Consider the following 18,120-nt stretch of genomic DNA (forward strand, 5'->3'; position numbering starts at 1 on the left):
AAATCAAAGAAATAACTGTTTCAAAGATTTTCACACAGTGCAGTATGCCTAATTCGAAAATAATCATATACATAATATAATAATACATATACAATAGTAACTGTAATGCATACTGATGCAGATCTACATCAGTCAGTTTTTTGTATAAAAAATATACTATTTAAAAAAAAAACAATTTATTTTTCCTTTCATCTGTGTTTAATTTTTCTACCTGTTATAATTGATGGTATTTAAATAGGATTAAACATGCATTTAAGGATTAAAAAATACATTTTTGATTCTTTTTTTATATTAAATGGCAATAGTTATAACTTAAACTTTTATTTTTGATTCTTTAGAATTCGTCGGCATACTTTCGTAGACAAGCGTTTGCAACACTCTAAACAGAGAACATATTATATCTTGTCATGTTACACATTAATAAAAGCCTCAACTGTCAATTAGATGACGGCTGAATGCTGATAAAAAAGCATCTGTAGAAATAACCTATTTTAAAAATATTGGTGCCCAAACGATAATTTAAAAAAAAAACTATATTAATATGGTAGGTTGGTCTTCGAACACCCAAATCATGGTAAATCAAACCTATCTATAAATTTTAATTCCAGGTTTAAAAAATCAGTAAACAATGAATTGCATAAGACTACTAGGGTTTTGCAGAAATCAAACAAAGCTAAGAATCTCATATGCTTGCTACAGTGCACAGCATCCCCTGAGGTTTTTAGAAACACAAGATCGCTGGAGAGATAAGGATGGATTGTCACGTAATTGGAATCTTATTTACAAGGCACCTATGGACAAATCAATAAACTGGGCTTCAACCTTTCTAACATTTTCTTCAAGCTCAATAGCAGCAGCTACCATCTATTATTCAGCATTTTTGTTTGATATAAATACGATAAATGACCCAGTAGTTGTGGGAGATGATGTAGTGCTTGCAAATAATGCTACTGAATGCCTTGTTTATCTTACCTCATTCTTTATATTTCATATAGCAGTTAAAGTACTAATATCCAAATATGTTTTGCGCTTGTATCAAGATGGGGACAATTATGTGGCTGTATTTAGAGGACATTGGTATAATTCTATTTATAAACACAAGTTTCATTTAAATGAATTTAAGAAGTTAAAACCTACTTTAGTTGTATCTTGGGGAGATGCTAGATATGCACTTGGTAAAAAGCATGGAATCATTTTGGATAATTATTTCAAAACACCGGAACACTATAATAGCTTAGTAGAGAATAAAAAATATGAAAATAGTGAATAGTTGTAGATATATTGCCATGTTGCATATTTGGAACTACATAATTATAAATAAATTGTTTAAAGACTAATAATTTTTATTATTTACTATTATATTTTCCTATTATAATTACTTTAAAAGCCACCAGAAAATGCATTGTTCCATTTAAGCCTAGAATCTCTTTTTATGGTATCAGAGTTCATTTTCCTTGGGTCCTTTTCAAATTCTTCTAATGCTGCAATTTCATCATCTTTTGGCTTTAATGTTTTGGTTACTATACATTCACCATTTTCTTTTAAAACTGTGTGTTTTATATCATCCACTGTTGGTTCTCCATAGGGAAATGTTATGGGAGTAACTTTTATTAAGTGTTTTATTTTCCATAACTTTGCATTTATCTCAGGGATATTTTTAACAATAGCAAATTGACTCTGAAAAAAAACCATGTAAGACCAATCAATGAGTACTGCTTCATAATTGTGGCTAATAAAGGAAATATTTCACATAAATTTATTGATTTCTTTAAGACACTTTTTTAGAGCATTCTACACTAGATATTTAAATTAATTATGACAGATAAGGAATCAATTTGTAACTAGAACAACTTCAAAAATATCTGGATTATCTACTTCTTGATCTGTATTGATCTTTTTACCAAATTTTTTTTTGTAATTAGTATAAGTTTTGTATTAAGCACTGTTGTACATTAAATGTTAAACAATGTTTATAGCATAAATATAATTTCAGTAATTTACCAAAGCTTTAATTTTAAGCTCTTCCAATATTTTTTTCTCCCAGTAGGGCCGATGTTTAGATGTTTTAATCTGTTCTATTCTAAAGAGCTTAGCTGGAGTGCATTCGGTTTCTTCAAAATGTTGATCCCTGAAAGTTAAATACAGAATTTTTCAAGTGTTTGGTGTTATGTATTTGGTAGGAACAATTTGCTTGCTACTGTAAATATCCGAAACTGGCAGTAAAATAACATTACATTTACTTATTTACAACATTATAAGGAAAATATTACTTCGATAAATCTGTAAAACAAAAAGGACAAAATTTGTTTACCTTGGATAATAGAGAATACCACCAGGATAACGAATTCCACCTGGATGTTTGTAACCTTTTGCTCTACAAAAAAGGGTGAGTGGTGAAAATACTTTCAGCATTGCTTTGTTCATTTTTTCACTAAGTTCATTGACAGCAATATATGTTTTATCAGGATTAATAATAAAAAGCAACCTCCAAACTCAACATCAAAGTATATTTTTTTAAATTATAATTACTATAAAATACAATAGACTATCTCACGTTACTTGTCTTATATCTAGCCTAACTAGTGAAGTGTGAACACTGAAGTCTGAACATTGAACAGATGTCTGTGGATAAAAAAGAATTATTTATCACAGTGACGGCGATCACAGACTTTTACCTAAGCGTAAATTGTCATAAAAAAATTTGAATTATATTGTAACGTTTAGATTTGCATTCAGTTCAAAATAAAGAAGGAAACTATTTTGTTATTGTACAATTTCAATGAAATAACTTCAATAAAGTCGATCAAACACTTTGTTTCGAGTGCGTCGAATATATACGAGTGGTTTTTATTATACTTTTAAAAATAATTAGTTCTACATGAAGAGGGTACGATTTGCGTCCCCATTAAAAGTGAGAGATACAAACATTATGAACTACGACACAGAATGCCACTCCCCACGTCCTTTCATAGAAAAACAAACAGAACCTTTATTATCATCTTCAAGGTATAATGGCTTTGGTAGCCCCCGTTTGGTATCATACACAAATGATCCAGTCCAAAAATTTGAATTTTCAAACTGTTTACCATATCCCACTGTTAACAAAACGCATACACCTAATTATGCGAAATTTTCTGGCCATGGACTTCCATCAAGTGACTTAGATCTTAGCATGTTGGATTCAGCTTGTCAAGAACCTCGAAGTGTTCCTCAGAAAATATTCAAAGATAAAAACAATGATGTTAACAAATTTAATTATGTGCCAGAAAATATCTTGAAACCAGTGGATTCTTACCCTAAGTTACCAAATACACTTAATAAAAATGACAACTTTTTTCTTAAAAGGGAAAATATTGCAAAACTTAATGCACAGCAACCATTACCTGACCAAATTAATATAATAACACTTGAAAAAGAAAACAATCCTTTTGAAAGAAAAAAGGAAATAATTAATTTGGGAACTTTAAATCAAAATGAAAATGTAAACAAACACACTCAAATAAATCCATATGAGAGATCTTGCAATTGTCATCATTGTCCTAATAATCAATGTTACATGGAACAGCATTGCTTCAGGTCTCCAAGACCTTGTCTTAAAGCAAACTATGTACCACACTTTCCTCCTTCAACTAGTTGTGATTGCCATTCAGAAAGTACTCCAACACCATTAAATGCTATTAGTAAAAAAACTTGGGAAATAGAGAAATATGAACAAAGCAAAAAATCTGATGATTTAAGTATTAATGTACAAAGCTCTAATAAGGAAAAAAGGGAACCTACTGTCTCAGATTTGTTTCAGATAATTAAGCTGCAAAACGAACAGCTACAGCTACTGCAAGAAAAAGTAGATCGGTTTATAGCGTCTACTAGCAAAAATGATAATCTTAACCCTAAGCAAAAGTGTCTTGTTGACCAAACCTGTGCAGGATCAAATGAAGAGCATCATAAAATATCTATTGGCGTAATGACAAGCTTTGAAATGGTAAGAACATCTACAGTTATAAACAAAGAGATAATTAAGCAAAACGAAGCACAAATTCAGTGTAACAGATCTCAAATAAGCATAAAAGAAGTGGTATCTAAAAGTCAGCCTGTAAATATAAATTTTTTGGATGGTATACAGAAAAAAAATGATACAGATACATCTATGCATGATTCTCTGTTTGTAAATGGTAATATTACTAAAAATACTGGTTTTGAAGATAAAACTTTTAATGAGTTGAGTTTGTATAATTTGCAAGTTAACAATGACACAACACCACAAATGTCTCCAGAACCTAGTCTATATTTGGATGTTAAGGATTATAGTGAGTAAGTATTTTTATTTTATCAGTTAACTTATACCTAACAATATTATATAGCCTTTGAATTCCTGTGTGTTTTATTGATAAGTCTGTGACACAAGCAAGGATATCACTTCCAACTTGAAAAAATAAGATAGCAAAATGCATACCTAAGGTGTTACTGTGTATTAAAGTACAAACGTAATTCTATAAACATTTGTTTTGTAGTACTGACACAGACAGTGATGATCCCGCTAATGTTGGGTGGACCTATTACAATAAAGTCATGGTAAGTGAAAGAATGTAATATATTCATTTTATTTAAGTGTCAGTGAGTTAGAGTGTCTTACTACACAATATGTAATAATAATAATAGCTACAACCAAATAATAAGAGCCTTATTTAGTTGTAGCTTCAAAATCAATATGTAACAGATTTTTATTTTTTAGATGAGTAGGATGTCATTGATAATTTGATTTGATTGATTGTTACTTTACTAGATGTTTTCCTTTACTATACTATGGTGTTAGATGCGCACACAGAAAGTCTGTTCGTGCATAGCTAGGGTTTAAACCTACGCTCAGAGATGAAAGTTGCAACCTAAAGCTTCTCTGCCAACACTTCTTCTTAACTAAATGCATTTGATATCTATATATGTTCAAAGTTTTAATTAATTAATTAAAACTGATTACAGACACGAGTAAATGGCTTACTTCAAGATTCAGATATGCCATCATCAGCAAGTGCCTTATACAGAAACACAAGACGTTTAATGCAAATTGACAAGACTAATGTTAGTGTAACTAAAAGGTATTTAGCATACAAATTGTAAAATAACTTAAGTTTAACTATAACATATTTAGCATACACACATTGTAGAATAACTTTGATGATGCACTGCTGAAAGTACAAATGGACCTTGATTCAGTCTTAATTTTTTAAGTACAGTAAACCTATTAAGGTACTTGGGTTTGCAAATAGGCTAGGAAAGAATACTCTGCTATTTTTCTTTTAAGGTTACTATTGCCTTTGTTTAGGTAAACAATATCAGCCTAATAAAATAATTAATAAGGTAAGAAATTTTCGAGTCTGTCTGAGTTGCATTAATTACCCCTCCTGGAAACTTATTTCAGTGTGCTACTGCTACTTGATTAAGAAATGGTTTTTTGAAGTTTATATTAAGTGGTTCTCACTATTTAAAATTTAAATGTGTGTCTAAGTAAAGACCTATTCAATACTTGTCATAATATTGGAGATATTTTTTTAAATTACAAAATTTATTTATTTGATTACGTTTTAGGGTGACATTTGGAGAAAATCCAATACAACCGCGGGCTCCTTCAACTGACACAAGTTTAAAGATGAACCAACTTGCAGCAAAGTACTTGAACAATGGACTTCAAGTTACAACAAAACCTGCAAATGATTTGTCATTTGCTACCAAAAGTTATATGGAGAAACACAAAATCATTCAAGGTATAATAACTTTTTCTGTTGTTACTTATTCAGCATTAAAAACAACATAAATATATTTAAACAAATCTGATAAAAGTAGTAGTATTTTAATAAGTATGTCCAGCATATATTGGCATAAACTGCAATAATAATTTCTTCTTAATTTTTTTCTAATTCTATTTTTCGAGGATATGTGGTTTTGTGAAAGGTTTTTCATTCAATAATTCAAGGTAAAATAGAACTTTTGGATACCAACAACATTAAACTACTATTTATTCTCATACTCTCTTCTATTTCTAGTCATTCATATTTTTTATGTCTGATTGTATTTTTAAGGTAATCAAGGAAGACCTCAACAAGAACTTCCCAAGTTTTTAGATGTGACTGTTTTGAAACAGCAACAAAAGTTACTTTAATTGTATGAATTTTATAAGACTTATTTGTATTTAGATAAGTTTATGGAATAAAATATTTATTTTAGAACATACATTTATTTTATTTTATTGAAAATAACAATTTCATGACCCGTTCCCCGAAAACAAATAAAAACTGTATATCTTTTATTTCAAAACAATATGCAACATGAAATTTTAATAATCAAGACAAATAACTTTTTTTAATAAACACAAACCTAATTTAAATTACGTATTTTTATCCCTTGAAGATACAACAAATACCTACTGACTTATCGAAATAATTAATTATATAATTTAAAATATTAATTAGTTTAATTTTCAAGACTGCGAATAGTACATTTCAATATGTGGGATAACGAGCCTTTATCTTATAATCTAATAATATTATCGTCTACATAAATTTGGTAACATCTGTTCAACATTATACATTTTCCTAAATTTGTTTAGAAACATTAATTTTCCAAATCTGACCACACTTATTGCCTGAATAACTAATTAATTTACAGTATACCTGCCATATTTATTAGGAATGACCTACTTATAATTGTTTAGTGTAGTAGCTAGCTGGTAGCAATAACCTTTATATATTTTTTATGAATTTAACGCCATATTTAAATTTGTTAATCTTAGTGTTTGTAAAATTTAAAACTACCGGATCGCGAACATAGTTTTAAACTTTTCAGATGATCATCATTTCATCGGTCTTTGTGTATTCTTAAGACTAGTTAAAATATGGCTAAATAAATAATGGGGTAATTGATGATCAAAATTGTGCAAACAGCACACATTTCACAATGATAAAACACTTTCACAAACACGGGAATCATTATCATAGAATATCGCCTAGCTTAGGCCTTTTCTTATTCCAACCAGATCTCTATTGCTCTCTCGCTTTTCTATATATGTATAATATAATTTCCCGCAAGGCAATAAGTGTGAGTAGAAAGATTTACAATAATTTCAGTTTGCCTACTATGATAACAACACACAAATTATATATCACATATTTCTTTGTGAATTTTAAGTTTACATAATACAAGGCCTACTCATGCCATAGTATGATAACTTTGATGGTAAAAAATATACTGTTATGTAAATAATGTTTTAAGTTTGAATGGAGGTATTTAGATTCTGTTCCATTATTAAACGAAGTATATACATTAGGATAGTTTTTGATAAATTTATAGTTTTTTATATCTTTATTATATCTTTAAAATTTATAAATTCCTAAAACAACAATTCTTTTCTACTTAAAATATTCCCTATTAAATACTTTTTGGTTCTTCTTTTGGGTAAATAGACATCGACGAACTTTTAAGCCTAATTTTAATTCTAAAAACACTTAGACTAAAGTCACTTTAATATCTATGGAGATTCAATCAGTTTTCTGTCTTTATCACTCTATTGTGACAATGGGACAAAACACTTTAAAACTTTTTAAGTTTATAGCACGAATAAGACTTAGGAATTAATAACATTAAAAATATTTAGGCTACAGTATGCAATAAATATTAAACCATTTATTTACAAATAACTATATTTTCTAAATATAACTTCAATTCTCTTGCATCGCAATGTTAATATTAAGTTCTAGAACGTAACGTGGATGGCACTTAACAGATTATTTTGAATCCTAGTCTTAGAGAAGATTATATACATCACTTTTTGTCTTGCATGTCAGAAGATACAACCTTACGCTAGTATAAAGAGTGATACAGGATATCAGGAAATTCTGTATTAGTCTATTGCGAAACGTTTATACAAACGGATAAATGCAGTCAAATATTATAAACGACATTACTTTAAAATGCATTATATAGGGAAAATAAACTAGTAAGCATTATGATTCATATATCGGTTCTATATCCAGAGAACCGTTAGTGATTTTGTCGATTAAAAGAAATTGTGTTTTTTTTAAACTTAGGATTCGCTACAATTACCACTGATAATCTAATTCACCCAGGCATATTTTATCAATGACACGGGCAGCTTACAGCTACTTAAATATATAGCGAATATTATGACTTATCAAATATGTTAAATTTAGACAACAGTCAAGGTTCCTATTTACAGATATAATTCAGTACGGTAAATAACCAGTGACACATTACAAAACACCGAAAATATACTTACAAGATAAACATGTTTATTTGTAAGAATTTAAAGTACATATAGATATATTTTGACATTAAATCGTTTTACGTAAATACAGAAAGCAATGAAAATATTTTCTACGAATATTTTTTAACAATAATTACGCCTCGTATTTGGAATATGGAACCCAGTGAGGATGCAAACTTAGATTTTAAAAGCCACTATTGAAAGTCTTACAATTATTTAACCTTTCATATGTTAAACATGTACAATAAGCTAATTCAAGCAAATTAGTTAAAAAAATAAACTTGTGCAAATCTCAAATATTACATGAATTGTCTTAACAACACTTCCGCCCGAACCCAATAACTAATCTACAAACTGAGGTTGAAAACTATCTGAGATCAGACCGTGACAGTCGATCGATTTCCTACCTGCATCCTAATAACCAAACCCTACCCAGACAATGCATTTTTGGTGACGGATAGAATGCAATCTCTTTGCTCTATACTCATATTTGATAATCAATATAAACCAAATAAAGTAAATAAAACCGTACAGATAATAATAAAATATACATTTCTATGTTTGAAACACATCAAATTGCTTTTTAATTATTTTAAAAACTGGTCAGACCGACCATGTATAGCTTGTATCGAAAGATGGCTATTACAATCCGTCGATTGGTTATTGGCACACGTTTATTAATATTTGGATTAAGATTATATCTCAGATGGTCAAAAATGGATTGAGATAGGTTATTGGGTTTGGGCGTAAGACAATCTAAAACTCGAGGTTAACACTACATTAATACCAGGTTTGTTTCGTTTATTTACTGCGAATTATGAACGGACACTTCTTCGCCACCACCACGCGATTTGCTGTCCCATCGCAGTTCTGCCAATTTCTGTCTTATGCTATTTGGCCTGAAAATTTATTATTGTATTGAAATTTCACTGTAAAAAATTAGGACAGTACTTATTTTTATAAGAATTTGAAAAGTATCATATTTATAATTGAATTTTATTCCAAATTCATTCTCAAGGTTCACAATTAACAGAAATTCCAATAATGCTTTATACAACCGTCTATAATAACAAGCACATCGCATTTGAATTCTTCGTGAATACAATATAATGAACGCTACTTCTTCAGAGCTTTATATATTAGTTTGTGGATTAATCAATTAAAAAAGGAAATACTTAATCCGCATTATAAGTACGTATTTATAAAAAGGTGAAAACTATAATTTGTATTTACATTTTATTTTCTATTTTGGAAGTACATTATTGTTTTATTATTTAATGCAAATTTTACGTTCACTGTAATTGTCATGTATTTTAGTAGTTCATGTATAGAATTGATAGATGTTGTATATGATGTGGTGTATTTTTGTGTATAATTTATTTATTATTTTTTATTAACATTGACATTGAACACATATATACATTTTAATAAATAAAATAACGTTTTAGTAGTTATTCTTCATTTCAATGTATATATCTTGTTGATGTCAATATTAATAAAAAATAATAGATAAATTCACCTGTCAGAAAAGTATGAAGCGACGACGTGGTCGGCCGAGACTGACTGTCGCTGGTAAGTGGCAGCGCTCAAGTTACTTTGTGGTATCTTGTAAATTCGCACACAACGGCCGCTGTTCTCTGTAATAGTAAATTTTATTATATCGAAAAAAATAATCAATTCTTAAGTATAACTATATTACCTACGTATGCAAATTAAAATAATACTTAAAGTTATTAGGAAAGTGTTGCATTCCTTACATAATAAATTTAATTCAGTTGTATGTTGACTATGATGAGCAAGACATTCGTGTATTGTGTTCAATTTGAACTATTTGCCCAACTTGCCAGAGAACAGTTTAACCATAGAAAAATCATTGACTGATAAAAAAATACAAAATAAAATACGTTTATTTTGGAACATCTAGGTATCACTTATTCCACGTCAATCAATTCGAACTTGTAGGCATCCCTACTCATCGGCAAAGAAGACAGAGGGTGTAGGCCGAGAGAAAAAGCCGGCGTAAAAAACTCTCGGTACTCTTTTAAAAAAGCAAATCATCAAACAATATTTAAAACAAATATATCATATAAATAAGAGGTAGCCTGCCCAGCACTAGTCCCAGGCCCTTTTATCAACTAGTTATTAGATAATTTAACACCAACATTATATTGTAAGCAAAAAACATAGTAGTATAAACATTGTAACAAGTATGATACAGTAACGATAAGTCTCAATACGAATATAGGCTATATTTACTTTGGCCAGCTTTCTCTGGGTGTCTTACAAATCAATTTGTGAAATAATAATCAAGGTATTCTAATAAACTATATGTATAACCACATAATAAGAAAATGTGGTTTGAATTTTAATTAAATAAAGACAATTGACGTATAATTCCCGTAAACACATATTAGGTGTTGACACAGACACGATTTATATTTATTTTTCCAAGTATTTAATATGTACCTTGAGGTGATGTGGGCGGAGATATGGGCGTAATTTTGTGGAGTGGCGGACGAATGTTCTCCTGTTCTGAAGATATGGAGCTGCTTCTGCTTGATGCTGAATTGTTTTCCGGGGTCCGGTTCGCTTGATCGTTTCTAAACATTTGTATTAAAAGGTTTAAGTACAATCGGTTTCCAAAATATTAACTAATAAATTTAATTCAAACTATGTTAACTTTATAATTTTATTTGAAATGATACGAAAGATTTTAGTACTTATACTTTTTTATAGGTTTAAAATTAGATGCCAAAATAATCATTTATTAAAACAAAAACAAATGCATACATACGTTTTATATTGTACTTATTTATTTTGTTTATAAATTTAATTCACTAAATGCGTATGTCAGTACAGTGCCTTGCAATATATTATAACATTATGTTATGTATGTATTAGGTTATGTATCTATAGGTTACCTACATTTTTTCACACTATTTTTAATAGAAAAACGATACGTACTTATAATCATCGTCGTCGTCTATAGAGTAAGGACCACATTTGCTCATCTGCCTCACTAGCTCGTAGTTCTCGTGTCTGCCGAGACATGGGTCTATATCTCGGCCCAAGGGGACGTATTCAGGGGCACATGCCACGTAGAATATGTCCTGTATATAACAATTAATTTATAAATATGTCACCGTTATTGTTAATATAGTTTAATTATCACATATCTCACAGCGTAAGTATAATGCAGTGTTTTTGGATAAAAATATGAAAGACAAATTTAACCATTGATGTCAAGACTGTAAAGTGATTCTTAGTATTCTCCAGGAATCAAACTTACAACCAGGGTTGAGTATCATGTTAAACATTGTTGGGAAGCATTTATAAAAGGGCTTTAATATAAATAATAAAATTAGTAAATAAACAGCTCGTAATAAGAATGTTGTCGATTCTTACAAGCAGTTAAAAATACGATATTTCTTTTTTTTTAACCTTTTTTCCACATAGAATTTTGAGGCCTGGGATGCAAGCTGCGTGGACCAATGATCCGTTCGCCACCAAACGAATCTCTAACAAGTCTTCTGCGAACGCCATTATGTAGGGAAACGCGCACACTGAAAGAATAAATTGCACATGAATCGTCCATAGATCTTGTAGAGGCGCAGGCAAATTTTTTCTTAGCGGATCGGCATTTGCAACTGCCTATATAGCGCATTAATGGATATAGAAATTAATGAAGGGACATGAACCTATAACACTTTTTATATTATTTATAATATATATTGACTATTGACATACTTAACGGTATTTGGTAATTAAAAGTAAATAAAAACTTAAACTTACGATAGGTAGGAAATATATGACAAATTGTCATTCATGTTTGTAATACAGTTTGAACGAGACATCCATACAGTATTAAAAGTTGCGGATAAGCGGGAGATAGGAATTAGGAACGTATTAAAGACTTCTAGTGTCTCTAGGATTGATTCAATGTAAAATAAGTTATAAACTTAAGTTCTTTAAACAATTGCTACGATTTTGTACTCTTTTTCAATAGGTCTTGATTTTTATTATTGCTATGTAGGTAAGAAAATTGTAAGTACCTACTGTATAATTGATTTTATTATTACTTATAAAGATTTTTGTTAGGACGTAATGTAAGCATTACATATTTTTGGCAACAAAAAAATGTATTGGCAAGCTTTGATACATGCCCCAAAGTAATAACGCAATCATATAAAGTCAACTATTTGTATGTAATGTGTACACGCAAAGTTGTTTATCACATATTTTTCTAATGTATTTTACCTTTAATACTGTGCACGGTAATAAATGGAGTAAACGTACCAACGGCTGTAGGAACAGTGGTCCAATGGAAGTCGTATTCGCTGTCGCTCTCCAAGCCTTTTGTTGTCAAGCGCTCGAAGTGACATGTGTCTGAAGAAATAAAGTAATTTTAAGTACTCTTTCTCTTGTTCAATATAACTGGTACAAACACACTTGTAATAAATGGTCGCCTTTGTATAAAAAAAATATATTGTATATTGTACCAGGCGTTGGCAAGGTTATATTTAATAATATAAAAAAGAAATAAAATGTTAGAGCGTGTTGAGGTAATCTCTTGGCTTTCGTTATTTGTGATTACAAATAACGAAAGCCTGATGAACGAAAGAGGATAGACGTTATGTCACAGACTACAGAAACCTTTTTAAATACAGACATATAGTTATTAAAAATAATACTACTTAAGTCAGTGTGACCTGAAATAATCTACTTACGATTATAACATAGTAATAGTTGTACATCTCTATCGTCTCCAATTCTTAAGGCGTTAACGAGAGCACCGCGACGAGGGCCGCTCTCTTCGCTACCATCAACACGTTTCACTGTCTGTAACATTAGTAGATATTATAAAAATCCGAAAGCCCTAGGTTCGATACACGGCTGTGCACCAATGAACTACTATAAATATTACCCATATTTTTATTAATACAACTTTTTATATAAATCGGTCATGATTTTCTTAAAAGTGTCAGTTGCACATCTGGATCCCGTTAGGAATATATTGAATTATAATTTAAGTAGTATATTAGTAAAAGAAGTAGACTCCTTACGATTGCGACGTGAATAATATAATTATCGTTTCGTCTTGGAAGCTCTAATAACAGCCTTAAAAGTTGTTCATGTTAAAAATACGTTTGCCAAAATAAACACTTTACTTATTTTATTAAGAAAACCTTGATACAATCAAATATTCATTATCTATATAAAATAAAGTATGATAGCTATAAGTTATTATTTTTATTATATATGATTATCTATAAGTTATTAAGAAGAAATGAGTTTTAATTAAAATACCTGGCCTGTACTAGTTTCCAGCACCTCCCAATGATGTTTGTAACCCACCACTGTGACGGGAAGTTCGCCGTCCATTAACTTTATTAATACTGGAGTTTCACTCAGTTGAATATCCTGTAAGAAATCGATATAAGAATTCACACGGTTTTTGTTAATTTTGCACTTATAAAAGGAATTTAGGCACACCATATCATCAACATTTTTTATATCAAATTAAATTTATAATATAATTTAATTAAAAATGCTGTCTAAATGTACATTTTTATGTCTATAGATGTGCCCAACACTCGCTTATACGAACGTAAAAATGGACGGCGTGTGTCAGGAACAAAAGTCAATCACCAACTTGCCTATTAGAAAAAACAAATGATGTGGAAACATATCCAAAAAAACAAGGCCTAGAACTAATGGGTTTTAGAGCTACTAGCTTTTTAGTTTCTGCTACATACAGAACAGAAAGTGGACGTACATAAATAATGGGCAATTCATAGTTGACTTAATTACTGTCCCAACCGATACGGTGAATTGCTGTCTCCACACCACTGTATCCTCAACTTGATAAATATACATAGGATGTTGAGACCCATAATTGTTTTAATTGGGTCAGACCAACACATAGGCGACCACGATTTCTCCTGCCTACACTCCTCCCTACCATTTTCAATTTGTCGAGACTTCCCGAAAAAACTTTTTTCCAGGACCTGATCTGATCCGTACAAAAATTTGGAAAGTAGCAAAGTTCTGACTGGCCTGCTACTGGTTAAATGTATATAATATATTTTAATATCTTAAATTTTTAAACCTTTCTGTTTATGCTGTGTGTTCATCTTCGGCTATAAAATTAGTAAAATTATTTTTTGTTGTATATAATTAAAGTTACATATACATTGAGAAACTAATCGCAATAGATGCTTACCTTGACATGAGTATATTCAAAGCCCATCTCATGTTCAGTCTTAGGCTCTTCAACTAAAAGTAGAATTCTTCTTCCTATTGCTACCGCTAATAATGTTTTACCATTTTCACCTGAAAATTTATGATCCCAAAATTACACAGGGTCAAAATGAAAGATATGTTCAAAACGTACTAATAGTTCATTGTGATTTTTTTATTAATTTCTGATTACAACTTTTAAAGTCAGGAAAATATAAGATGAGATAGCGAAAATTTTTTAATGAAATTTTTAATTTTATTTCATTATTTCAATTTAGTTAGAATTAGGAGTAAAATTCATGTCATGAAAATCTCTTTAACTGGAATATACTATTTAATTATTAATAATATCACATATTTAAGGATAAGACGAATAATATATATCTACATAATATATTAGGTTTTATTTATTGAAACAAAATTAGTAAAAATTACCTTGTTCCAATACATCAAAGAAATGTGCAGTCTTGGTACGAGGAAGTCTCGCGTGTTTGCAATCTTGCAATGGCCGCATGGCCCAAGCCCCAGCACATAGTTCATGTATTGGTAAGGCATATAAACCTGCACCCCCCGCACCGCCTGTAGTGGAACCTCCTCCTGAGGTAACTCTGGCTCCGACTCGGAATAGGCCAGCGCGTTCTGTTATCCTTGCGGATCGGACACACCCTTCCCACCGTAGTACCACTCTTGTGGTGCCACTTTCTATATAAAACATTATGAAAACTATTTATTTTCATTTAAAGACATCTACAGTGATACTAAAATTTATTACTTTACATTTATGTAAATATCAATTATCATGTATTTAAGAATATATATATTACAATCTGTTACAATATACATTGGCGAAAATGCATTTTTATAGTTTTATAAATAAATTAAAAATGTTTAAATTTTTGCTCTAAAGAACATGAACTAAAACTCGTAACATTCAGAGTTCATAATATAAAATGGTGCCAGCGAACGTTATGACATACATGAGAGTGCTCCATCTACATAAAATGAAGAAAAAGCGATAAAATATTGATTAACACCTGTCTAGACTATACCTCTATTTTGCCGATAAATTTTTTTACTAAAACTTTTATCAAAATAGTTACAAATAATACTAAGAAAGTATATTGTCAAATATTATTTAAATATAAAAATTATTAATTGAAACAAGTGACCTTGTTACTTTTGCAATACTTTTCAATTAATTGACACCGAGTTGATTATTATTTAAGAATATCAATCAACTATACTAACTATATGTATATGCTCTTACCTTCTAAAATATAAGTATTTGACGTAGTAGAGAGCAACACTCGGCTTTCATCGAGTTGCTCAGCGCAAACAGGGGACGCGGGAAGCGGAGCCGCGCGCCACAACCTTCCCTCCCAGGGCGCTCTTCGGGAACCCCCAGAGCCTGAAACAAGTACAAATAGTTAAGCAAATAGCAGTGTCTGAGAGAAGAATAAAAACCTAAGTATTAAACTAAAGAAACGTGTTTCTTGTTAATTGCTACTTTGCGTAAGATTTTATAGTGTTTACTCAGTATTACGTCTACAGTTATATCATATGAGCATCGGCCAAGGGCTTCAGTGTGCAACTCTTAACCCCGAGCTCGTAAGTTTGATGAACAGCTGTGCACTTTATACGTGCGAATTTAAAACTAGCTTATACGATGGAGGAATGATCTCGACGAAGCCTTAGATCCAAAAATTAGTTTTTAGTCACTTATTTGTAGAAACAAATTTTCATATCACCTATACACGTCGTGTGAGAGGATTGACCTCTCGCCAGGTTCTCATAACCCACTAGAGACGAGGAAGGAATTACACTTTAGCTCCATTAACGAAGCCATTGTCATCAAGAAATTTTATTAACCTATACAAATTGTTTTATATACTAATACTTATACTGGTACGTATAAAATCCTAAACATACCTGTAGACACAAGGCTGGTAGGTGCATCGCCTCTTAACACAGCATCCAGCTTTAGTGCCTGTCCCACGTGAAGAAATCGTTCGGTACGTGCTGCGCCCGCGCCTCCTGCCCCTGCCCCGCCTGACCACACGTCTGATAGGGCACGCCGAGATAACATTGGCTGGAAACGTATATTCATGCAATAGGTCAAACTTATTTTGGTTCTTAGCATAAATGGTTTAGGGTAGAAAACATTAATAACCCTATGTATGACTTAAAAGCAACCTTTTAGGTCTCGCCATTGGTTCTCTTTCTTTCTCGTTAATAATTGTTATTATTTTTCTTAATCTACTTAATTTTTAATTTGTACTTCAACGTAGAGGGATACCTAAATTTGTGCAACGGGCGGTGTATCTGAAACGAAAGGCAATACGAGTAATATATATTTTTTTGTTTAACGTTTATATAATACTAGTGACCCACCCCAGCTTCGCAGCTTAGCAGATCTTTTCAATGTGTACAATACTTAGTACATTATTTTGATAAAACTCGTAGGGCCTGCGTTTGCAATGTAAGCGGAAAAAATGAAATTATTTACGAACTCACATTAGAAACCTCAAAAATAACAGTACTTCTCCACTCCACACAGTAGTTTCAAAGATTTAAAGATACAAAGGGACATAGGGACAGAGAAAGCGACTTTGTTTTATACTATTTTATTATATTATATAATATTCGGTCGTAAAATATAAGCAAAAGTGTGTATATTTTGTTTGGTTAAAATTACTTACCACTTTGTGGTCGGAACAATGTTCTGCATAAATATCTCTAATTAATGTGTCCAATGTTCTTTGCCTCTTTAGAGCGAACGTTGGCGTTTGAAATGCAGCCTTCTCTCCATTCATTAGTTTTACCTAAACCAAAATGTTTGTAATATAACGAGCTTTCATATTAAAGTTACTATTGCACACTATGTGATATTAAACCAGTTTAGTGAGGACACTTAAATAAGTCACACATATTTCATTTAATAATATTTTTATCGGTCTATTTTTATAGACTAGGACTGTTTTCTTAGTTTTACACATAGACAATAAGGGTTCTGTACTTTATAAAGAGAAATAAATACATATCGTTTCTCCAGAAGCAACGTTGTAGCTCAGAGCTAAAAGTTATACAACATTATGTAATCTTACTGTGTAAACAAACACATTTCAGCGCCCGTTTTGTTGATATTTATTTGTAGGAGAGCTTTCTGTGAACCCTACCCGTTAATTATGAAAATCGTATTCAGGATTATCTAGTTAACTTCAAAGGCACCATAAAATTATAGAACGATCAAAAAACGACAATATTAAACCACTATTAGAATTCCATAAAATATATAATTAATATGAAATCTTTAAAACATAGAGATGCAATACTTTACGCTACCTGTATTACTTAGATTAGTTTTCTTTCTATAAAAATATGTAAAGTGGTATTGAAACGGAAATAAATAGTGATATAAATATGCCAAGATTACCAAAAGGAATTCCCTAAAGAGTTGAGGGTCGCTGAATATTGGTGGGCAGGGGAGTGAGGGGCCGAACGGGGGCACCGTGTCATCTGTGTACACGCTCAGCCTGTACCCTTCACCCTCCACCTCAGATACTACGGCAAATATATCTGATTGTCTTGTAAGAAAATGAACGTGT

General features: G+C 30.9%; 4 protein-coding genes across 4 annotated transcripts in view; 2 read left to right on the top strand and 2 right to left on the bottom strand.

Annotated features, from left to right (window-relative positions):
* Positions 1-420: 420 nt before the first annotated feature.
* Positions 421-1,337, top strand: LOC111004364. Its single transcript, XM_022275370.2, has 2 exons — positions 421-544; positions 609-1,337. Exon 2 carries the CDS (start codon positions 629-631, stop codon positions 1,268-1,270), a length of 642 nt encoding a protein of 213 aa, XP_022131062.2. The 5' UTR covers positions 421-544; positions 609-628; the 3' UTR covers positions 1,271-1,337.
* LOC111004373 (39S ribosomal protein L30, mitochondrial) lies at positions 1,323-2,581 on the bottom strand. The gene is made up of 3 exons (XM_022275382.2): positions 2,312-2,581; positions 2,002-2,128; positions 1,323-1,677 (listed from the first exon to the last, which is right to left on the bottom strand). The coding sequence occupies exons 1-3, from the start codon at positions 2,422-2,424 to the stop codon at positions 1,381-1,383; spliced, it is 537 nt and encodes a 178-aa protein (XP_022131074.2). The 5' UTR covers positions 2,425-2,581; the 3' UTR covers positions 1,323-1,380.
* Positions 2,582-2,694: 113 nt separating this feature from the next.
* On the top strand, positions 2,695-6,223 carry LOC111004347. The gene is made up of 5 exons (XM_022275351.2): positions 2,695-4,311; positions 4,512-4,572; positions 4,978-5,093; positions 5,584-5,759; positions 6,075-6,223. The coding sequence occupies exons 1-5, from the start codon at positions 2,879-2,881 to the stop codon at positions 6,152-6,154; spliced, it is 1,866 nt and encodes a 621-aa protein (XP_022131043.2). The 5' UTR covers positions 2,695-2,878; the 3' UTR covers positions 6,155-6,223.
* A 111-nt stretch (positions 6,224-6,334) lies between these two features.
* Positions 6,335-18,120, bottom strand: part of LOC111004382 (GTPase-activating Rap/Ran-GAP domain-like protein 3) — a 46,095-nt gene continuing 34,309 nt past the window's right edge. Inside the window, exons 11-24 of the mRNA XM_022275394.2 lie at positions 17,949-18,091; positions 17,215-17,337; positions 16,445-16,604; positions 15,783-15,923; positions 14,951-15,217; positions 14,499-14,608; positions 13,583-13,696; positions 13,003-13,114; positions 12,572-12,661; positions 11,717-11,838; positions 11,240-11,385; positions 10,742-10,875; positions 9,795-9,912; positions 6,335-9,174 (exon numbers count right to left, since the gene is read on the bottom strand). Coding sequence (XP_022131086.1) covers positions 9,081-9,174; positions 9,795-9,912; positions 10,742-10,875; positions 11,240-11,385; positions 11,717-11,838; positions 12,572-12,661; positions 13,003-13,114; positions 13,583-13,696; positions 14,499-14,608; positions 14,951-15,217; positions 15,783-15,923; positions 16,445-16,604; positions 17,215-17,337; positions 17,949-18,091 — 1,874 coding nt within the window. The 3' untranslated portion in view covers positions 6,335-9,080. The remainder of the gene's footprint in view (positions 9,175-9,794; positions 9,913-10,741; positions 10,876-11,239; positions 11,386-11,716; positions 11,839-12,571; positions 12,662-13,002; positions 13,115-13,582; positions 13,697-14,498; positions 14,609-14,950; positions 15,218-15,782; positions 15,924-16,444; positions 16,605-17,214; positions 17,338-17,948; positions 18,092-18,120) is intronic.

The sequence above is a fragment of the Pieris rapae genome, chromosome 12, assembly GCF_905147795.1.
Source record: "Pieris rapae chromosome 12, ilPieRapa1.1, whole genome shotgun sequence".
In the NCBI taxonomy this organism is placed as follows: Eukaryota; Metazoa; Arthropoda; class Insecta; order Lepidoptera; family Pieridae; genus Pieris; species Pieris rapae.